Raw genomic sequence first — 23863 nt, 5'->3', positions numbered from 1 at the left:
AGTCATCAGCTGTGCCGTTAGGCCACACCCTGGTCCCCACTAATGCCTGGCATATAATGTTAAAATATATTATGACAAGCACGAGGGGTAGCTGTGGGAAGGGAGAGGACTGCGGATTGGTACCTGCGGATTGGTAGGGGGGTACCAAGTGAGAGAAAACACAATATTTTGTAAAATAACCAACATTTTAAGACTTTCAAACTAGAGGAGAGCGTGCGCCCGGGATTTGGTCTCTGAGTATTGAAAAAACCCTGGTGAAATCAGACAACCTCACAATACCAGACTGAAAACCTCTGTACCAAATTAATTACCAGAAAATATATTGGGGGGGGGGGGGGTGGGGGGGGAGTGTAACACCCCAACCCCCCTCCACCCCTGAAAATACGTCCGATCCCAAAATATTGTTTGGGGTCAAGGGTAACAAGTTGTTATGTTTCCTCTGCTGGACCGGAAGTCCCGCCCACTGCGGCACAGATCCTTTTGCTGCCAACCTACAGAACCACAGTGTGGAGGTGTGCCTGCCACTAAAGAAAGAAGCACCAACCCGGTACCACAGTGAGCAGCACCATCACCCTAGGACCCGCCCTCCACTTCCTTTCTCCAGCCTCCTCTCACCTTGGAGGGTTTACAGCGGCTTCCCTCTGGGTAGCGTGAAGCAGGGGGCAGCACGTGCCAGAACATCTGGCGACCAAGCAGCCGGACTGGTTTAACTTTTCCTGGAGAGGAGTCTGCTGTACTCAGGGAACTTCATTTCCTTACAGTGACCCCCAAGATCCCCACAAAAGCCCAGATAGCTCCACTCTTTACTCTCCTCAAGATAGGATGTGGTCAAAACTAATTTGCATATGTGTGGTCCACGTCTCTGATAACATACTGATGGAATGTAACACTGCCCAGAAAATTACCAGTGGTTGAAACTGATTCGAACAGATCTCTCCACCATTTATGTTGATGTCCACATTACAAGACCATACATACATGTGTGTGGTGTCGACAGGTCTCATGGACACCACACACTGTATAGAAAGTATTTTTCAAACATCTGCATTTAAACAGGGTGGATACCATGGAAGGCAACGTTTTTCTAGCCAGTGCAGCACATCTGGGGTTAGGAGGGCCATCCAGAAAGAAACAAAGATCGCCTTCTCACGACTGGTGGGCAACGACAGCGCAACGCCGTGTGGACGCCATTTTGAATCTGCCCATGGTGTTGTGGCAGCTCGGAGACATTTGAGAAGCAGCCAGACTCCTCATTGCAAGGAGATGAGGCTGGAGCAAGTCTGAGCACTGCAGACACATACATGTACATAAAAGCAATGACACAAGCATGCACACGCAATGACAAATAAACAGACCAACACACAAACAGAGTGCCTCACCTTGGGGCCCGTCAAACTTTGCTTTCTTGACTGGAAAGAGAGAAACAGAGAGAACTGACATCAAACACTGGCTGCGGCCCAATTCATTCAAAATTTGCAGTGACATCAGAGGTTCTTGGAATGACATTAGACGTTCTTACAGTGACATCAGAGGTTCTTGAAATGACATTAGACGTTCTTACAGTGACATCAAAAGTTCTTGAAATTACATTAGATTCTTTTACAGTGACATCAGAAGTCCTTGAAATGACGTTAGACATTCTTACAGTGACATCAGAAGTTCCTGAGATGACGTTAGACGTTCTTACAGTGACATCAGGAGGTCTTGAAATGACATAACTCTTATAGTGACATCAGAAGTTCTTGCAGTGACATTAGAATGTCTGTTATTGGCTATACGTTCAGCCATGTGGTTCTAGATCTGACTGGGGTTTGGGAGGTGGGGGCTCAGATTGGGAATTTGCATGGCTAACAATGGCAGATGAGATCTTTCTATAAGGCCCACAAGGTTTGGTGGATGCCTCACTTCCTTGTCATACTCGCCTTTCAGAGGCAATGTTGCAGTAGGCAGTGTATCATGGGCCCTACTGCAGGGAAGAAAATATGCCACTGCCTGCTGTCTTAATTAGAAAATACAGCAATAATCAGGGTCCAATGGGGCTCCTCAACCCTCTGGGGCCCGGTGCCACTGCACCTGCTGCACCAATGGAAGCTAATTCCCTGTTCAGAGACACTGGACTCTAAGGTAATCCCTCAATTTCCCCAGAGACAAGACCTCCTGTCCCACTGGGGTAGCGACCTCTTCCTTGCTTCAGAAGGAGGGTGTATTGTTCTCCTGGCAATCTGTCGTTTTACTGATTTGTGTATCTTACTTAAGAATTGTAAAAATTGTGTACCAAATGGGAACTGTTTTACAAATATCGAACACACATTATTAAAAGTAACAACATAAAGCAAAACTGAAGCCGGGTATAAAAGTCAGGAGTGTGTTGCATTGCAAATTTTGTGAAATCTCATGGATAAAGGTATACATTTTCATGAAATGTGCAAAGTTTCTTTTAAATTATGGGAGAAGACACCTGTAAACAGTCTATGCAGTAGGAAAATGAGCAAATTAACTTTTTTGAAGATTTGCAGAGGAAAATATTTTGCTGCAGAAGCTCAGGAAATGAACCCCTTGGTAGAGAAATTTCTCACTAAAATGGGGAATTTCACCACAGGTCCAATTAAAAAAATATCACAATTTTAGCACAGTGTAACATATTTAACTTTGCGCTATTATGCAGGCAAAGTTATAATTTTGTGCACACATAATGACAGTAGATGGCGTCCATCTTTAACACATTCCAAGATTCTGACAAAGCGATATTTATGACTGTTCTGAAAATCAAACGATTGTTAATTTTATTGACACAAATTTGTCATTTTTATCAAGACAATGTCAAGACAAGTCAAGTCAGAGAATTTATATAGCGCACCTCATACCCAGAGGGTCTCAAGGCGCTTGAGGAGGGGTGGGGAGTTACTTGTCAAATATCCACGTTTTAAGTTGCTTTCTGAATGCTAGGTGGTTCTGGGTAAGGCGAAGGTAAGTGGGAAGTGAGTTCCAGGTTTTAGCTGCCAGGTAAGAGAAGGATCTACCTCCCATGGTGGTTTTGTTGATGCGAGGTACAGTGGCGAGGGCTTGGTTGGAAGATCGAAGCTGGCGGGAGGGGGTGTAGAAGGATAGTCGTGTGTTGAGGCATTCTGGTCCGATTTCGTAGAGTGCTTTGTGTGCGTGGGTTAGGAGCCGGAAAGTGATCCTCTTATTGATGGGAAGCCAGTGGCGGTTTTTCAGGTGACCAGAGATATGTTCTTTGCGCGGGATGTCTAATATGAGCCTGGCTGAGGCGTTTTGGATTCGTTGGAGTTTTTTCTGGAGTTTAGCTGTGGTACCGGCGTAGAGGGTGTTTCCATAGTCCAGTCGGCTCGTGACCAGAGCGTGGGTGACCGTTTTCCTAGTTTCGGTGGGGATCCAACGAAATGTTTTTTTGAGCATGCGAAGAATGTTGAAGCAGGATGAGGAGACGGCGTTGACTTGTCTGTTCATTGAAAGTGAGGAATCCAGGATGACGCCCTGGTTCCGTGCGTGGTCTGTCGGGATGGGTGCTTTTCCAAGGGCTTCTGGCCACCAAGAGTCGTCCCATGCGGAGGGGGAGGTACCTAGGATGAGGACTTCTGTTTTATCTGAGTTCAGTTTCAGACGGCTGTGTTTCATCCATTCGGCTACTTCTTTCATTCCTTCGTGTAGGTTAGTTTTGGCGGTGCTAGGGTCATTGGTGAGTGATAGGATCAGTTGAGTGTCATCCGCGTAGGAGATGATGTTGAGGTTGTGTTGGCGGGCGATGGCCGCGAGGGGGCTCATGTATACGTTGAAAAGGGTGGGGCTGAGTGAAGATCCTTGTGGTACGCCGCAGATGACTTCAGTGGCCTCTGACTTGAATGGTGGAAGGCGGACTCTCTGGGTTCTTCCGGTGAGGAACAAGGTGATCCATTCTAGTGCTTTACCTTGGATTCCGATGTTTTTGAGGCGCTGTAGAAGGGTGCTATGGCAGACTGTGTCGAAGGCTGCGGAGAGGTCGAGGAGGATGAGGGCGACTGTGTCTCCATTGTCCAGTAGAGTTCGAATGTCGTCTGTTGCTGCGATGAGGGCGGTCTCAGTGCTGTGTTTTGCTCGGAATCCGGACTGTGAGGAGTCGAGGGATTTGTTGGCTTCGAGGAAGGCGGCGAGCTGGTTGTTGACAGCTTTCTCGATGACTTTGGCCGGGAATGGAAGGAGCGAGATGGGGCGGTAATTTTTGAGTTCGGTGGGGTCCGCTGTGGGTTTTTTCAGAAGGGCGCTGAGTTCAGCGTGTTTCCAGCTTTCCGGGAAGGTGGCGGAGTTGAAGGAGCAGTTGATGACGTCTCGGAGGTGTGGTGCTATAATGAAGCTACTGGTTTCTTTTTATCTTTTTATCTTTATCTTTTTCTCAATTCTTTATTAATGTTTTTTCAATATCAAACATACAATGATCAACAAAAGAAACACCAATTGAACAATATTAGATGTGGGCAATGACATTGATCACAAAAAGAATTAATAACAAAAAAATAAAAAATAAAAAGCAAGAAATCATACAAATACCTAGATTACACGGGTATATGATAAATCAATACAACAGGAAGAAGATGTAGTGTTTCATACAACAAAAAGTGTAATGCATACAATATATGAAAATCAATGGAGAACCTATGAATAGTAGATATGTATTACACAGTCAGAATCATCTTAAATTTATAAATAAAAAGGACCCCATATATGATCAAAAAGATGTAAATTGTCATTTAACTTACAAACCATTTTTTTAAAAGTGAGCCACATCAAAACTATTGGTTTCGAAGTAGAGAATTTTAAGCTATAAAAACAGATGACCAGCGAGTGGGGCGAAGCGTTCATAGATCTAATTTCTAAGAATTTCTCTTGCAGTTTTTGCCAATTCCTCTTCCTGCTACATCAGCAACATTAATCCCCCGCCGCCCCCTGAGGCTTGCTTTAAGACGTATCAAAGGTGGTCACGTCTAGTCTGCCCCCATTCTACACGGCCTCTGTCTTTCGTCGATAGAAAAGAGCAGATAAAGAAAATCAATTCTTTATCGAACACCAGGCGGGTCAGGCTTTGCAGTGACGGAATCTGTCAATCATCCCCTCATTGACATGGGCAATTCTCCTGCTTCCATTGCACGGCTAAGATTCCAACTTTAAAAGCCTTTTAATATCTTACCAATATACAAATTTATAGGAAAGTCATTGTTTATCGGTTGTAAATCTGACAATGTGCTTCGGCTGGTGGTGTTCAGCCTTACTCTGTGTGAGCCACGTGAATTTCAAATTTTCAGGACCTTCACATGTAATAAATAATCATAGGTTTTAGAATAATTCAGTCTGTGGCTGTCATGACAACTTGCCCTGGACAATACAATTGTTGTCGGAGGTTAGATGCTTGGCTTCTTAGTGTATCTTCCTACTCAGACTCACATAAACATCTTGCCGTAACCCGCGTACTTTACAACAGAGCAAACAGAACGATTCTCACACATAGCCAATCGGAGAAAAATTTAAGAAAAAAACTGTGGCGACAGCTAGAGGTTTATCTTCCTTCCTCATTATTAACTAACTGTGCTCCATAAGGAAGTTGAATCTACTAATTTAGTCTATATTGGGCAAACCCTATCATGGACTTGTGACGTTTCTATTGGGAAATATAGGGTGTGCTGTTCAAAATGTAATCCTCTCCCTGGTTTTCCTCTCTTTAAAAAGCAAATAACTCCCTCTATGCACTGCAAATGGCAGGTTAGCTACTCGTAAAAATCCTGAGACAACCAGCTCAACATCACTGCCATCTTGATTTCCAGATGAGGGCGGCTAATAAAGAATAATGCACTCTGAGAATATAGAAATGTCCAGACGTAAAGAGAACGTTAATATCTAATTCTATAAGTTTAGGGAACTTGATGACTCAGTACAACCATCCCAACAGTTGCACGACAATCTCAGTTCCGTTCAGATATTAAAAAAAAGAAAAAATTCTATGAGACAAAATTGCAACAAGCACTGGCGAAGCCAATAGGTCTGACCCCCATTTTGATTCCTGACTAAAACATTAAAAAAAGCCTGCTTCAGTGAAAAACAGTAACACACCACAAAATACGATTGCTTTCTGTATATAATGCTTCTATTAAATAATGCAGCGCGTAACGATTCAGTGTACTTTTTAGATGTAAAATAGTCAGTCAGTCATTGCAGCAAGCAGTCCATAGAAGCGGAAGGGTGCACTAAATGGCCAATAGCATGAAGTGTGAGAGGGATACTCCTCTGGGTGAATCAAATCCCACTCAGTGAATATGTTACAGAATTGAAAACAATTGGTCATCATGTCATCAAGCCAGACAGAAAAAATATATAACAGTGTAACATGTTGCCATTCACTGAGCAATGCTAGTATTCCTCAATCGACAGCTCACCGTACAAGCAAAATACACCTTTGTCATTAAGTCTCCATATAGTGCTGGCCGTGAGGGTTCTCTTTGAAGCTGTGCTATACATCTAATGTATTTCTCATCAACTCCATTACCAAAAAGGAAGGAACCAACTGATGTTTCAAGAGAGCAAGACCTAAACAAGTTAAGGTGTTTAGTCATTTTGCATCTTTTCATGAAGCCATCCTTTATGAGAGCTTTTCGACGAGAGGCAACGTACGTTTCATAATACTGGACACTGTGACTGATTACCATTTCGTATGATTGATAGGGAGGCAGTCTGAAGACATAGTCATCAATCGCATTGTCCGCAGGGCTCAACCTTACCCCGATGGTCCATATTTTTAATGCCAATCTGACACCACAGGTGACCCTCATTACACCTCATGGATTTTCATTTGTGAAACTTGCTGATGATGCTGGAATGATTGTGGGTGAGATTACTGGAGTGAATACCCCTCTCTCCAACAGGACCAGCCTTTGCCCTGCACAAGCACAGGATAACATATGCCGCAAGTCCAGACGTGCATCATATGTTCCCCTCTTTACTCCCCTCTCCACAAAGGATGCTTTCACTTAGACCCTTAGTTTGAGCGAGGAAGATTCCAGAACAATCCTACAGCAGTAGTAACGGGTCACATGCTGAGCAATTCCATCAGCTGTTCTGCTCTCAACATGCCACTGAATGTGCCAATTGTATTCTTTCTGTACACTATTGACGTTAAGCAAGTTACTGGAATTCCTAAGTATTTGATGCCCGCTTCTTCAGGGTGCGGGTTATGAGTGTTAGAGTTGGAAGAACTTGTTTCCTCAAATATGTCCACCTTCCAAGCAAATTATGAGCATTTGGGGGGTTAAAAAACTGTAAAACTGGTCTAATAACATTCTAGATACGTAAATTACAAAATCCTTATTGTACATTAACCACTTGACCGTGAACGGCAAACTTCCATGACAACGACGCAAATATCGAACTTATCGCAGCATGACAGAAGCAATGTAGAGTGCCATCCAAGATAAAGTATCGAGTGACTCATTGAGCGCTTGAGCTGAGAAATTGTTCATTTACTTCTGCATACTCTTGGAGGCTGGGAGGGGGGCTGCAGGTGGCTTTAGAGGGTGCCTCGTGGAATTAGGGGCAACAAATAGAGTTTTTTTTCTTTTAAAGACTATGGTGATATAAAAAATTACTTTATGAAAAACCAAATGGGTTTGGTACTATTGAAAATTAAAGTGCCAATAGTCCACACAACACCAAATATTTTAATCTAACTTTATTGCCAAAGTGCACAAAGTAATCAGTGTATTATAGGTGCCAGGCCGATGTGGCATTCCTCGACTCACATTCTTTTTACTAATATTTTTTTTAATCTAGGGAAATTTAATCAAAACATTCGAAGGAAATTTCCAAAGCTACAGCAAGGACACATTTTTGTTATTTGGCTTATCGTAAAGTTTTTAGAAATATTAGTTTTCCTGTGAAACTTTTGACTGATCTAACAATGACAGGTGAACTGAGCCCCTCATAAAACAATGTCAAACGAATGTGTTGCACAATGATCTTTTAAAGGGAGTATAAGGGGGAAAGCATCCCTGTTCAATATTTTGAATGAGAAAGTATTACCAAGCCCAGTGAATGTCATGGTGTAAGGTCAGTACACATTCATTCTTCCAACAATAAAGATAATTATTAAAACCTCCAGATTGTGCATCACAAGAACAGAAATCTGCACCAATGAGTTACATTAGATCGACTTCCACAAACAAAGGTACAACACACTTAGATCTTGGCAAGACTCTTGAGCAAAAGGAGTGTTTTTAAGCATTTACAAATAAGTTGCATAAAGTACAATTTCCCTCGGGAATAAGTGTACACAAGGCTGGCTTTAGGGCGGTGCGGCCAGTGCAGCCGCACCTGGCCCTCACCTCGAGAAAGGCGCTGTTTTCAGAAATAACTTTTGCTTTAAAAAGCACCTGCTGTTTCCTTGTGCGTTCAGCAGTGTTTAGGCAACAATAAAAATGTCAAGATAACGCAGGTGATTAATGTTCCCGCTGAAGAGAAATCAGGTTTTGTCTAGTGGCAGTTTTGACTCACCATAAAGTAGCGCAGAGGGTTAATGTGCCTGCTGCAAAGAACGAGTACATGCAGATCACAGAACGTGAATCCTCATTGTTGTGTGTAACATTCCTATAGATGATTGCACACGTAAGAATCATTGACATTTGTATGCTGTGTTTATGATGCAAAGTGCTTGCAACAAGGGGTGGTGAGGGACAGAGTCTCTGAATTAAGCAGAAAGCTCTCACCCAGTCAAGAGATCGGGGCTAGATCCAACACCGTTTTTTAGCTCACTGCACCATCCCAGTTTCAGAACCTGGCTGTATGCAAATGAGTCCGTTCCTGTCCCAGTGCATGATGGGAACAGGGCAAGCCAAACTACAAAAGCCAATTCTTACACTGGGAAGGAAACAAGCTCCCGGGGACCGGTTTCTGGCATTACAGCCGTCTTCGGCCCGGTTTGCTTGAATCCTGATGGTGCAATGAGCAAGGGTCTCACATCTGAGAATACCCTTCCACGCTTAGGGTGGACAAAAATATTTACAACAAGGGGTGGTGAGGGACAGAGTCTCTGAATTAAGCAGAAAGCTCTCACCCAGTCAAGAGATCAGGGCTAGATCCAACACCGTTTTTTAGCTCACTGCACCATCCCAGTTTCAGAACCTGGCTGTATGCAAATTAGTCCGTTCCTGTCCCAGTGCATGATGGGATCAGGGCAAGCCAAACTACAAAAGTCAATTCTTACACTGGGAAGGAAACAAGCTCCCGGGGACCGGTTTCTGGCATTACAGCCGTCTTCGGCCCGGTTTGCTTGAATCCTGATGGTGCAATGAGCAAGGGTCTCACATCTGAGAATACACTTCCACGCTTAGGGTGGACAAAAATATTTACAACAAGGGGTGGTGAGGGACAGAGTCTCTGAATTAAGCAGAAAGCTCTCACCCAGTCAAGAGATCAGGGCTGGATCCAACACCGTTTTTTAGCTCACTGCACCATCCCAGTTTCAGAACCTGGCTGTATGCAAATTAGTCCGTTCCTGTCCCAGTGCATGATGGGAACAGGGCAAGCCAAACTACAAAAGCCAATTCTTACACTGGGAAGGAAACAAGCTCCCGGGGACCGGTTTCTGGCATTACAGCCGTCTTCGGCCCGGTTTGCTTGAATCCTGATGGTGCAATGAGCAAGGGTCTCACATCTGAGAATACCCTTCCACGCTTAGGGTGGACAAAAATATTTACAACAAGGGGTGGTGAGGGACAGAGTCTCTGAATTAAGCAGAAAGCTCTCACCCAGTCAAGAGATCAGGGCTAGATCCAACACCGTTTTTTAGCTCACTGCACCATCCCAGTTTCAGAACCTGGCTGTATGCAAATTAGTCCGTTCCTGTCCCAGTGCATGATGGGAACAGGGCAAGCCAAACTACAAAAGCCAATTCTTACACTGGGAAGGAAACAAGCTCCCGGGGACCGGTTTCAGGCATTACAGCCGTCTTCGGCCCGGTTTGCTTGAATCCTGATGGTGCAATGAGCAAGGGTCTCACATCTGAGAATACCCTTCCACGCTTAGGGTGGACAAAAATATTTACAACAAGGGGTGGTGAGGGACAGAGTCTCTGAATTAAGCAGAAAGCTCTCACCCAGTCAAGAGATCAGGGCTAGATCCAACACCGTTTTTTAGCTCACTGCACCATCCCAGTTTCAGAACCTGGCTGTATGCAAATTAGTCCGTTCCTGTCCCAGTGCATGATGGGAACAGGGCAAGCCAAACTACAAAAGCCAATTCTTACACTGGGAAGGAAACAAGCTCCCGGGGACCGGTTTCTGGCATTACAGCCGTCTTCGGCCCAGTTTGCTTGAATCCTGATGGTGCAATGAGCAAGGGTCTCACATCTGAGAATACCCTTCCACGCTTAGGGTGGACAAAAATATTTACAACAAGGGGTGGTGAGGGACAGAGTCTCTGAATTAAGCAGAAAGCTCTCACCCAGTCAAGAGATCAGGGCTAGATCCAACACCGTTTTTTAGCTCACTGCACCATCCCAGTTTCAGAACCTGGCTGTATGCAAATTAGTCCGTTCCTGTCCCAGTGCATGATGGGAACAGGGCAAGCCAAACTACAAAAGCCAATTCTTACACTGGGAAGGAAACAAGCTCCCGGGGACCGGTTTCTGGCATTACAGCCGTCTTCGGCCCGGTTTGCTTGAATCCTGATGGTGCAATGAGCAAGGGCCCACATCTGAGACTACCCTTCCACGCTTAGGGTGGACAAAAATATTTACAACAAGGGGTGGTGAGGGACAGAGTCTCTGAATTAAGCAGAAAGCTCTCACCCAGACGGCTGAAATGCCAGAAACCGGTCCCCGGTAGCTTGTCTCCTTTCTGGTGAAGAAATGGCTTGGTAGTTTAGTCTGCCCTGTTCCCATGATGCACTGGGCCAGGGACAGACTGATTTGCATATAGCCAGGTTCTGAACTGGGATGGGGCAGTGAGATAAATAACGGTGATGGATCAAGCCCTGATCTTTGGACTGGGTAAGAGTAGTCTGCTTAATTCAGGCACTCTGTTCATCACCACCCCCTTTTGTAAATCGTTTTTGGCCACTATAGGTGTGGCAGGGTATACTCAGACATGAGTCCCTTTCTCACTGCTCCATCAGGATTCAAGCAAGCCGGGCCGAAGACGGCTGAAATGCCAGAAACCGGTCCCCGGTAGCTTGTCTCCTTTCTGGTGAAGAATTGGCTTGGTAGTTTAGTCTGCCCTGTTCCCATGATGCACTGGGCCAGGGACAGACTGATTTGCATATAGCCAGGTTCTGAGCTGGGATGAGGCAGTGAGATAAATAACGGTGATGGATCAAGCCCTGATCTTTGGACTGGGTAAGAGTAGTCTGCCTAATTCAGGCACTCTGTTCATCACCACCCCCTTTTGTAAATCGTTTTTGGCCACTATAGGTGTGGCAGGGTATACTCAGACATGAGTCCCTTTCTCACTGCTCCATCAGGATTCAAGCAAGCCGGGCCGAAGACGGCTGAAATGCCAGAAACCGGTCCCCGGTAGCTTGTCTCCTTTCTGGTGAAGAATTGGCTTGGTAGTTTAGTCTGCCCTTTTCCCATGATGCACTGGGCCAGGGACAGACTGATTTGCATATAGCCAGGTTCTGAGCTGGGATGGGGCAGTGAGATAAATAACGGTGATGGATCAAGCCCTGATCTTTGGACTGGGTAAGAGTAGTCTGCTTAATTCAGGCACTCTGTTCATCACCACCCCCTTGTGTAAATCGTTTTTGGCCACTATAGGTGTGGCAGGGTATAGTCAGACATGAGTCCCTTTCTCACTGCTCCATCAGGATTCAAGCAAGCCGGGCCGAAGACGGCTGAAATGCCAGAAACCGGTCCCCGATAGCTTGTCTCCTTTCTGGTGAAGAATTGGCTTGGTAGTTTAGTCTGCCCTGTTCCCATGATGCACTGGGCCAGGGACAGACTGATTTGCATATAGCCAGGTTCTGAGCTGGGATGGGGCAGTGAAATAAATAACGGTGATGGATCAAGCCCTGATCTTTGGACTGGGTAAGAGTAGTCTGCTTAATTCAGGCACTCTGTTCATCACCACCCCCTTTTGTAAATCGTTTTTGGCCACTATAGGTGTGGCAGGGTATACTCAGACATGAGTCCCTTTCTCACTGCTCCATCAGGATTCAAGCAAGCCGGGCCGAAGACGGCTGAAATGCCAGAAACCGGTCCCCGGTAGCTTGTCTCCTTTCTGGTGAAGAATTGGCTTGGTAGTTTAGTCTGCCCTGTTCCCATGATGCACTGGGCCAGGGACAGACTGATTTGCATATAGCCAGGTTCTGAGCTGGGATGGGGCAGTGAGATAAATAACGGTGATAGATCAAGCCCTGATCTTTGGACTGGGTAAGAGTAGTCTGCTTAATTCAGGCACTCTGTTCATCACCACCCCCTTTTGTAAATCGTTTTTGGCCACTATAGGTGTGGCAGGGTATACTCAGACATGAGTCCCTTTCTCACTGCTCCATCAGGATTCAAGCAAGCCGGGCCGAAGACGGCTGAAATGCCAGAAACCGGTCCCCGGTAGCTTGTCTCCTTTCTGGTGAAGAATTGGCTTGGTAGTTTAGTCTGCCCTGTTCCCATGATGCACTGGGCCAGGGACAGACTGATTTGCATATAGCCAGGTTCTGAGCTGGGATGGGGCAGTGAGATAAATAACGGTGATGGATCAAGCCCTGATCTTTGGACTGGGTAAGAGTAGTCTGCTTAATTCAGGCACTCTGTTCATCACCACCCCCTTTTGTAAATCGTTTTTGGCCACTATAGGTGTGGCAGGGTATACTCAGACATGAGTCCCTTTCTCACTGCTCCATCAGGATTCAAGCAAGCCGGGCCGAAGACGGCTGAAATGCCAGAAACCGGTCCCCGGTAGCTTGTCTCCTTTCTGGTGAAGAATTGGCTTGGTAGTTTAGTCTGCCCTGTTCCCATGATGCACTGGGCCAGGGACAGACTGATTTGCATATAGCCAGGTTCTGAGCTGGGATGGGGCAGTGAGATAAATAACGGTGATGGATCAAGCCCTGATCTTTGGACTGGGTAAGAGTAGTCTGCTTAATTCAGGCACTCTGTTCATCACCACCCCCTTTTGTAAATCGCAAAGTGCTTGGACACCTAGGGTTGCTATGAGTAGCACTAAAAAGAAATGCATGTTAGAGAGGGACTGTGGAAAGAGGGGAGCATTGTTGGAAGGTGGTAGTGAGAAAATCTGTGGAGAAGGAGGTCATGGGGGGGGGGCGCCAAAACAATTGTTGCACCAGGTGCCTCCAACTCTCTAGCCGGCCCGAGTGCACATAACAATTGTTAGCAAACTGTGGAATTCTCTGTGGCTAAAACTAGGAGTGGGCAAAAATTCAGCCCCAACCTTAGAGTTGCTCACTCCTTGTGGCAAAACTCAGCTAACTCCCGCGGGGCGGAGTTTTACTCATGTGTAGCTCGGCAACGTTTAGTTGGTGAGCATGAGCCAGAATTTGCGACCCCTAAAGCGATTTCCGGGCACTAGAATGCCTTCCGGCAAGATTTCTAACCACGGGCGGTCGCGGCAGGTAGTGACCATTCGCATTGAGAAAGCAGCCGCCCACGGAGAAAATCTACTCGAGCGGCAGAAAGAAGCAGCGCCCTCTGACGCGCCATATAGTGCCATTTATGTTGATTTTACAGTGCGGAACAAGTTCTTGGTGCTTAAAATTAGCGTGACGTCCCGAATTCTTCCCGATGACAGAACTCGGTAAAATCTTGCAGAGTTTTTGTGTAACTCTGCAGAGTTTCACAGAGTGACACGCCGTGAGGTCCGCCCAACCCTAGCCAAAACTGAAGAATGTATGTAACCTGGCAACTCAAAAACAGAATTGAAAAACTAGCCTGTTTAAAGAGGCCTTCCCAGCCATCGAGGAACTCTCCAGGTTTACGCCCTGCAAGAAGGGACAAGGCCCCCTGTATAGAGTCCGACCTCCGCTGGAGACTCAATATGAAACGTACTCCCGCAAGAACTTCTCCATACGGCTCGGATGCTGCCCCAACTACGGTAAGGGTTAAAACTCTAGAAGAACTGTTGCCTTCTTAAAATCAACACCAGGATTCACATAGACATTAAAATAAATGAGATTGTGCAGCAAAATGAAAAATAATGACATTTTCAGTTCGGTTTTCATTTATGGTACTCAAATAATTGTAACTGCACAAGCCCTGCAATGAAAAGCAAGATATTGATTTAAAGCAGAGCGCCTTCCTTTTATGAGGTAAAGAGCCCTGAATTTGATTTCGCCTCTAGTCATCACAGTAGCACATCTCCCACCTAATTCACCTAGCAATGGAGTCCTGACCACACAGGAATTGCTAAAATTACACACAAAAATGATCCATAAAACTTATATGGTGCTGTCTCTTTCTATGAAGTTAATAAATAGTTTAATTAAAAAACAAAAACGTATATGGTGCAAATTCTTAATCCTCAATGTTTCTAGTTCTAAAAGTCGCAAAGAGCAAAACGTAAGTGTTTCTTTTTTAAGTCCTGCAAGTTATGAGGTTTGACGGCTCCACATCTACAAGGTCCTAATTAAACAAATGCAAACAGTTTCATAGTGTTGCATATTATTAGAACATTGGAATGTTGGGTGCTCTATTGAAGACAACAGAGTGTTTCGGGCTTATAATGACCAGTAGAAGTCCAGAGCTCCAACACTCCAATGCTTATTCACAGCTGTTGCTGTGAACAGAGGCCTCACAGAGCCCAAGGGGATTTCACCCCCTCTGGCTCTGTGACCATTCTACCCTCTAGGGGTGGAATGTTGCAATAGCCTTAGAGCCCTTTGTAGCAGGCTCTACTGGCCATAAAAGCCCTGCATTTGGCACAAGCCTGCTACGGAGGCTCGAAGTCTATATTAGAACATGGAAATGTTAAGAGCCCCATTGAAGACAATGGATTAGCTCCGGGCTTCTAATGGCTGGTATAAGATCAGATCCCCAACATTCCAATGTTTGTCTTCATGTTTCTCCCTTTTTCTTTTAGAACATTCTACCCTCAGTGGATGGAATGTTCTAATATCCTTATAGCCCTTCTGCCTCGGCTATGCTTGTTGCTAAAGGCCCTCTCCCTCGTTAGAAGCCATATAACTCCGGTTTAGGGCATCTAACAATGGTATAGCCTTTGGCAGGGGGCTATGATGTAACACCGAAAGGCCCTATCCATCTACCGAACGCATTAATTCTACTTTTGTTTATCTGCTTCGAATTGCATGACTGCGTGGGTAAAGATTGGTATGGAATAACTTTAAAAATAGCATGCTTAATAATGTTCCTTAGTTATCACTATTAAACGCGAAATGTGTAATACATTTCTGAACACATTTTCTTTTACGTACACTTTAGATGTGTGAGTACAGCTGAGAACTGGTTTTTTTATCCCACTGAAAGCGCAAGTTAGGGTCTGATTTTCAGATCAGCTGATTTAGCTGTCAGAATTATTGATTTCTGGAACACAGCATCAATATTTTAAGAAATGTATGGCCACATTCTTTTATTGCTGCAGAAAATGTCAAGCATTGCGGACTTCTCATAGTTGTCAGTTTAGGATTAAAGGAAGGAACATGGATGTTTCTATGGATTGGGGAGTGATGCAGGATCGAAATATGTTAAACACCCAAAAAAGTGGAAAACTGTCCCCAAAATACAACAATTTCAGGTAGCACAGGGGACGGCCTTTTCTCCTCATCAAGAATGTTTTACGTGGGAATAAAAAAATAGGAATTTCCCCCAAACATACTTATACTTTTGTAGACTGTCTGCCCTGTGCAGACAATCCACAGGAGTAAGTTTAGACGAATAAGATGTGCCTATATTTCTTCGTGCGTTCTTCTGTATTTTTGCGAATCCTCAAAATGCAATAATATAAGCAGATGACAAGCAGATGGTACAAAGTGCAGATTCGCCCATTTCCTTGTAACTCTGGACCTAGGCGCGGAACTCCAAAGCAACAGTGCCTGACGAACACGCCTGCAGAGATTTGAAATGAGACATCATCTCGCACCCTAGGGCCCAAGACAGAGCATATTCAATCTATGTTCCATGACCCGAGTTGGGCGGCAGTGTCTGGAGGCAGCTGGTGCTAATGCAACCATGGGTTGAAAAGAGTGGAAGTGCCCGCAGCCACCATTGGTCTAGAATAGTTTATAAACCGTAGAATGATTAATGGGCCGACCATAAACTGGAACTTGCCCGATGCTAACTTTTCGCTGTCCGGGACCAAAGATATAGGGTGACAGATATCCTGTCCCCTGAAATATAAATCACATTATATCCTATGGATGTATATTTCGGCTGTTGGGTTATCAGTCACCGATCTAAATCGGGCCCACAGTGATGCCCTCTACCTCCACTTGTACAACAAAAGCATCGTATTCGGCAATGCAAGACAAGTCGAACACACCATCGCATACTAAACAACTTTCATGGGAGCTGGTTGGGGCGCTACAGAGACAATTCCAGTTTTAGGTCTGGCGATAGCCAAGACCTTTTGATTTCCCCAAAATATATGTATAATACACTTATAGGGTCTTTCAGCCAGCCCTATTCGTCCATTGGTCTGTTACAGTGTCGTTCACATTTGAATTCCGTCCACTACAGAATACAACATGGGGGAATGGGTCAGCCCCCTTCAGCCATTGGATTACTTCACTATAAGGCATGTTGCCCTTTTGCAAGGAGAATTTCCACACACAAAGTAGCTCCCTTAAGTGCTTGGGACTACTATGACAATGTACATTACTTTAAACAAAAACGTATTTTTGCTTTAAGCCAATGTTTAGTTTTTTCAAAATACACAAAGTTTTGTCAAAACAAGCACTGGCAAAGCAAAAAGTCTGAAGACCAATGCAACTAATGTTTGCTAACACATATTTCCTTTGTGTTATTGTTTATGAGTAAATATAATACACATATACATAATACAATAAAAGCAAATGTCATACTTTTTCGAGCGAGCTGACGATATATTTGTTGTTATTCCTTACGACTTGACTTACTTTATTATACAGTTAATAAAAACCGTAATGTACAAACATAACAATGCATGATAGAATAAATTTTTTAAAAAAAGTATAAAATCATGATCAAATTCTTGATGCTAAGCATTATGCAGTGCGGTTAAAATAATATTAACAAACTTCCCAGCTCTTGCTAAGACCTGGGCTGAATTGTTGCTAAAACACAAAGTCGATGCTTCCCTACAGTGTCTCAGTGATTGTTCCCGAAAGATAGGGATCAGTAGGCGGCGTCGGTCGGTTGCAAAGAATGGGCAGCAGCAAAGCAGGTGGAGCCAGGACTCGTGTATGTAATTGCAAAGCCTGCAAATGGGCTGCTCATTCCACCAAGCCCACTGTGGGTTAAAGTCAAAGATTGGTAGGGCTAGCAGCCTCATGTATAATATTTTGTTGCGAGTCTGGGGAATGAGGGAGTAGTTAAAGTATAGCTGAGGTTTCCCCTTGATATATGATTCATTCAAAGCGGTGAAAAGTTCGTTTTTAGATAGCCCGGCAACGTCTGTCTGAAATGAAACTGAGATGATTTGTTTTGTTATTGTTTTTTTACACATTGACAGAGGGATAGTTGGGTTGGTGAAAGAGGTTGGTTCAATCTTTAGTGTGGAAATGGCGAGGTGCAACTGTTTATGCCAAAGGGAGTGTTCGTCCTTGAACGCAGCTTGTAGTTGCTCTTTCAGAGATTGTCCTGGTGCTCGTAAGGTGTGTATGTAGAACTTGATTAGGTCTCCCAGGCAGTGAACGTTTGCACATGTAAGTCCCAGCTCGAGTCTCATCCTCGACCTCCTTGCGTGCTGCGGGACGGAGAAGATTTTCTTATAAGCTTTTATTTGTAAGTTTCCCAGAAATGCGTCCATTTTCCCGGGAAAGGCCAAGTGGCCGTAGGTCACTGCAGGTAGTAGTTTGGCCCATAGCACCCTTAGGATTGGTTCGGCTGAAGGGCTGTGCAAATGACGATTCAAGCGCATCAGGCTGTGAATGATCCCCATACCCTTAGACCTTAAGTGTCTAAGGTGTGCTGCTTGGTTTGCCCTGGCGTTGAACCAAACTCCTAAGTAGTTGTAGCTGGTGCAGGTCGCTATCTGTGATCCCCCTGCTCTCCAAGTAAGATTTTTCTTATTTTTGTAGCTCCCAAAGATCAAAATTTTGGTTTTGGATTCGTTCATCACAAGATGGTTCTTTGTATTATATTTATTGAGAGCAGTGAGCGATCTTTGCAATCCGATTTTCGTGCGGTCCATGATGATGATGTCGTCTGCATATTGCATTGTCTGTAAACGCAGCCCGCCCAGTTTTGGGGCAGCCAGGGCTGCACCTCCCAATTCCTTTGGTAAGTCAGCGGTGTAGAGGTTGAATAATAGTGGGGCAAGTACACAGCCTTGTTTTAGGCCGTTTTCGGTTGCAATTTTTTTAGATAATGTTTGTGCGCTAGGTTTAATCCTAACCCAGGTTTTGAGGTGCAAGGATGTCAAGGCTGAGAGAAGAGGAGATGGTATTCCCAGGAATTTAATTTGTTCCACAGCGTCCCTCGATTGACTCTGTCGACGCCTGCAGTGTAGTCCACGAAGCAGCAGAATAAAGGTAGATGGTAAGCCAGGGTAGCTTTCCGCGACAGGAAGGACAGTGCTATTATGTTGTCCATCGTGGAGCAGCCCGCTCTAAAGCCTGACTGGGAGTGAGGCAGGATGTTATTTTCGCTGGCCCAATTTTCTAGTTCCGTCAGTAAAACGCGGGCGTAGGCTTTGGCTTCAATGTCCAGCAAGGCTATTAGTCTATAATTGGCCGGATTTGAGATATTGCCCTTTTTGTGGATTGGGTGTAGAATTGAGCCCTGCCAGGTAGGGGGAATTGTGGCTGTGAGAAAAGCACGTGCAAAAAGGGGTGTAAGGAGTTCTACCCAAAACTGCTGAATTTTTTTGAAGACTGCTGCAGGTATTCCATTTGGCCCTGGTGCCCCATCGTTCTTGATGCGGCTGATGATTTTACTTACTGCCTTTTCAGGTAGGGCCAGACCCGGGGTATTTCCGTTGAGTGGGGCTAGAGGCGTAGGGGTGGATGAACGCTCCCTTACCCTGCCATTGTAAAGTTGATTAATATGCTCCACCCTTACGTTTTCAAGAACTCAGTTTTCTCCAGTGTGGCCGTTGTTACTGAGCTGATTGATATACCTCCAAAATTGGTCCGATTTCTTTCCTTTAGGAGGAAGAACATTTTTTGCCAGGCTTCCTCTATGCGTTTGTTCCGTTGGGCCCATGCGCGTTTCTTGCGAGCTGCTCTATGTGGCCCTTTTGTGGTTTGCTGGGCAGCTCTTTCTTACGACTTGTTCTTTAAGCTAAAAGATGCTTAATCCTCTGAATTTGGTGGCCACCTTCCATCCTGTGCCATGTGGCACCTGGAGGGGCCCAAGGGTTGGACTGTAATGGATTCATAGGGATGACCCTACAACCCAGAATGGGTCTTCACTTGAAGTATCTTTCTAAGCACATGAAACAGAACATCACGAAGGTCGACTCATATGGCATGCTGTGGTTTACTTTTTTTGTACATTTTCCATCACCAAAAGGTTTGTTTTTTTCACACACATATGTTGTGTTGTCACACCAGCCTGGCTCATGGACTAGTTTGTCCTTTACACAGAGTTTATTGTGTCTCAAACAAAGAAAAAAAAACACCCTGGATCGAAGATATTTACGCTTCCTGGCAGGGTAATTTATGAATTTAATTTCCGTTGCCATGTTTAAGCGTTTAATTTTAACTTTATTGAACCGTTTAAGCAGATATTATGTTACAGTTTTTTTTTTTAATATCGCTTGCCACCTTTTAGTCAGCCCCTTGGCGCTCGTGCATCTGCAGTGAGTATGTGTATTATTGCACCATTGTTTTTAGGGTTCATTTAGGCCTCACAAAAATAAACACACTGTCAAGGCAAACAGGGGGATGTCACCGCCATTTACTGGTGCTTGGAAACACCCGGATGCAGAGTAGCGCGGAAGTCCTTTCGCGTCAAAGGCCCAAAACGAGGCTGACATGAAAAATGTGCAGTGAACGTACAGCAAACCTACAGGGAGCTCGCGCACAGCAGCCCGCAGTGCAGCTCGTTATCCCAGCACTCTGGCTTCACATACATTCCCACCGCGCAGAGGCGAAACCCGTCAGAGCTTGAAGACACTAAGCCAAAGAGGCAGGCATGGCTGGGGCACACAGACCTGCGCATGCGCGCTGCCCACGGAGTCAGTCGGGTAAGTGTCGGATTCAATGTTTTCCATTTGCTCCATACATAACTACTCGCCGAAAAAGCGCTTCAACACCTCATCAGGGGTAGCAATCGCTATATAAATGCAAATCTTTTTCCCTCCACTATCCTTCTCAATCCAAATAACAGACTAGCATATCCACCACTTAAATCACTTTCATATTTCACTATACTAATTCATCACTAATCCTTTATGGGTTCCGGAGTAACGTGCTACTCGGCAAAAAAGTGCGTTGACGACTCGTCAGAGGTAGTAAGCGCTCTATAAATGCAATTACAATACAATAACTGGCACCAGGACAGGCAAATATATATGTTAGTTTACATGTGGAAAAGGTGTGCGCGTCCGCCTGGTCCTTGGTGATGAGGGGCAGCTGGAAAGATATATGCCTTAAGAGATGACCTGGGACAGATGTGCATTACGCATGCGCCGTGATCAAAGCTTTGATCAAGACACTTTTCTTGGTGATGTTCAGATGGTACATATTTGCAGAAAACCAGTTTCCACACATTATTGTATTTAAGCTATATAATTATATCTGTAAAACTGCATGTCAGTGCAAATTTTGTGGGCAAGCCAAAAGAAAAAGTGCTGTCTGTAAATGACCGCGTGCCACCAAACCGTGCTTTAGTAATATATTTGCAAGATTGTTCTTGAAAGTGCACTGCTGGCGACCCACCACAGCCTGACCACTCTTCTGCTGCATGAGTGCGGCTAATTTGCTACACTTCTTTGTGTTGCACTTAGATTTTTCACAATCCCTGTGACTTCAGCAATGTAAGACTGATAGGGCCACCTGACTCTGAGGTTGGTCTGTGAGGGAGGCAGCATGGCTGGTCTGTGAGAGAGGCACTCTGGCTGTGGCTGGCCGGGGGGAGGCAGCCTGCCTGCCTTGGGTTGGTCTGTGAGAGATGAATCCTGACTGGAGCTGATCTGTGTGGGTGGCAGAGCTGTAGCGATGCAGGCTGGTTTGTAAGGAAGGCAGTCTAATCGTAGCTGGTCTGTGAGGCGAGCAACATGGCTGCGGCTGGTCTAAGGGGGATAAAACCTGCCTGGCGCTGATCTGTGAGGGTGGAGGAGCTGGACAGATGCAGTCTGTGCGGAGGTGGTCACTGAGGAAGGCAGCCTGGACTCAGCTTGTAGGCATATTCCAGAATATTATTCCTAAAACTTCGCGTCAGTGTTCTCAGCACAGGAATGAAGAGGGTCTCACCCCTAAGCGAGCAGCAATGCATGCTGGGTAAAGGCCTCCTTTCAGATGGTGAATAGCGCCAGTTATCTGGAAGGCACAGCATGGCTTGTGAGCCGCCACTCAGAAGATATCGGGGCTTCAGCTCCCTCTCAGCCAGAGGTTGACTCGACACCTGACAGGCCCTCACAATGCCGCTGCCCTCCTTCTGGGACTGCTCAGAACCTGAGCGGAGGTCTACAAGCCCCCCTTGAAGCTGAACCCTCATCTGCGTTACAATGTCAGAATAAATTGTCTAGCGTTACGCCCTTTCCAAATCTGGCACCAACCAATTCTCCAATCTCAGTTTTTTTTTAAACACAATCCTCCCCAGCTGATGAAGTTATTGCAGTAGAGTAGGACTGATCATGATGTACCACAGACATAAAGAAATGCAATCCTTCTCCCCAAGGATATCCTCCTGGTGGTCATTCAGGGGCCGGCCTCTAAGGAAATAAGGAGAATAACTATCAGGCCAGTCCCTCTGAAAAACCATCTAGAGATGGGTGGCCCTAGGCCAGACTTTGTTGTTGGGGCTGACTGCGTCTACTGACTTTCAAGAGTCTCAGATCTAATGGAGTCTCATCTGGTGGTAGTAACCTGCCTTTGGTCTGTGACTGAAAAAAGAAAGTGAGTGCCAGTGAGAATCAGTAAGGGAGTGAGTGGCAGGGGGTGAGTGAGGTAGTGAGAGAGAGGAAGTGTGAAAGAGTGGGAGTGAATCTGTACTTTTATGATAGTGAGTGAGAATGAGTGAGAGAGTGGCAGTCAGTGTGCGTGTGAAAGAGGGGAAAGAATCAATGAGTCTCTCAGTGAGAGTGAGCATGTGCGGTGTTGAGGGTGACTGTGCATGAATGAGAGTAAGTGAGAATCAGTGAGTGTATCAGAACCAGTGAGAATGATTGAGAGGGAGTGTATGTGTGATTGTGTTTGAGTATTTGTGGGTGAGTGCATGTAACAAACAGAGTGAGTGAGAGTGACTGAATGAGAATGAGTAAAGGGAGAGGCAAGGGTAAGCGAGAGGGATTGAGTGAGTGGTCATGTGAACGAGTATAAGTGAGTGAGGGGGAGAGGGAAAAAGGAGTGTGACAGTGAGTGTGAGAGAGACTGAGTATCAATGAGTGAAAGTGCATGTGAGAGATAGCAAGAGTGAGTGTGTCAGTATATTTCTATGGGTGAGAGAGATTGGGTATGAGTTAGAATAAGAGAGTAAAGGAGAGGGAGTCTGAATATGAGTGAGATAGAATGAGTAAGAGAGGGACAGTTAGTAGGCAAAAGAGTGTGTGAGAGAAAGAAATTAAGCGTGTGTGTTATTCTTGCAGGTCTGCTGCTGGTCATGACATGGTAGGCCATTCTTGACTTATGAGGTTCTAATGGCCACCTACTAGTGCTGGCCTATTGGAGGATATTCCTATACAGGAGGGCCGCCCAGGGCACAATGAGGGCCCTGCCATGCCAGGGTTTCCACTCAAAATAGACATCCCAAAAACTTCCTTTAAAAAAAGCCTTTGGCAATGGGATTCAGCTTGTATGGGGAGATGAACACAATTTGACAAATCATCAGCCAATGTTTCATCAATCACAGGCCTTCAATGGGACAGTTTCATTGTCCACGAATCACACAAGGCACTGTTTGTCAAATGTTAGACAGAGCGTTCCCATTAAATTTTATTGTATGTAAATTGATCCTATTCATATGGATATCCTGAAAAACTGACACAGGCCCTGCCTTCCAAAACCAGCCACCAACACCTCTGGTCCTGGGCTCCATAAGCCATTATCCATATATTAAGCAGGTATAATACATGGAAGCTGATATTAGCCGAGTAAAGAGACGGTATCCAATTGCAAAATTACACTTTCTTTGTGGGATTATTACATGTAAAAAGAAAATGGCATCACTACTCGAAAGCAATCATTTATTACATTTGAGCTGGGATTTCATAATACCCGTTTCCAAAGCAAACAAACCGGAATTGCAAAAAAAAAAAAAGCAGCTCCTCAGGCAGATAAAGAAATAAAGTTTTGAATGGATATCTTTATCCTTTACTCTAGAAATGGTATTCAGCTGAATCATATCTCAGTAGAGGTCTATAGGATTACAATACCATTATAACTTATTGTATTGCAGAAGTTCAATATAGACATCAAGATTTTGTCTGCGAGGTAATGCATATTTTCAACCACAAATCTAGCTCTGGCCGCCAAATTCTTTAACCCCTTCGCTGCTGATGACGAGCTCAGCTCGTCATCAGCCACGGTGGTCGTGTGCGGATGACAAGCTGAGCTCGTCATG

General features: G+C 45.0%; 1 protein-coding gene across 3 annotated transcripts in view; it reads right to left on the bottom strand.

The window, feature by feature from the left end:
• The window catches only part of LOC147673314 (protein unc-13 homolog A-like), a 182282-nt gene extending 180842 nt beyond the window's left edge, over positions 1–1440 (bottom strand). For all 3 annotated transcript variants that reach the window (XM_086947142.1, XM_086947144.1, XM_086947143.1), the window contains exon 1: positions 1380–1440. In XM_086947142.1, the coding sequence (XP_086803268.1) occupies positions 1380–1440 (61 nt within the window). The remainder of the gene's footprint in view (positions 1–1379) is intronic.
• Positions 1441–23863: the final 22423 nt, after the last annotated feature.

The sequence above is a fragment of the Lissotriton vulgaris genome, chromosome 12 (genome assembly GCF_964263255.1).
Source record: "Lissotriton vulgaris chromosome 12, aLisVul1.2, whole genome shotgun sequence".
In the NCBI taxonomy this organism is placed as follows: Eukaryota; Metazoa; Chordata; class Amphibia; order Caudata; family Salamandridae; genus Lissotriton; species Lissotriton vulgaris.
This window is presented reverse-complemented; position numbering and strand designations above follow the sequence as displayed.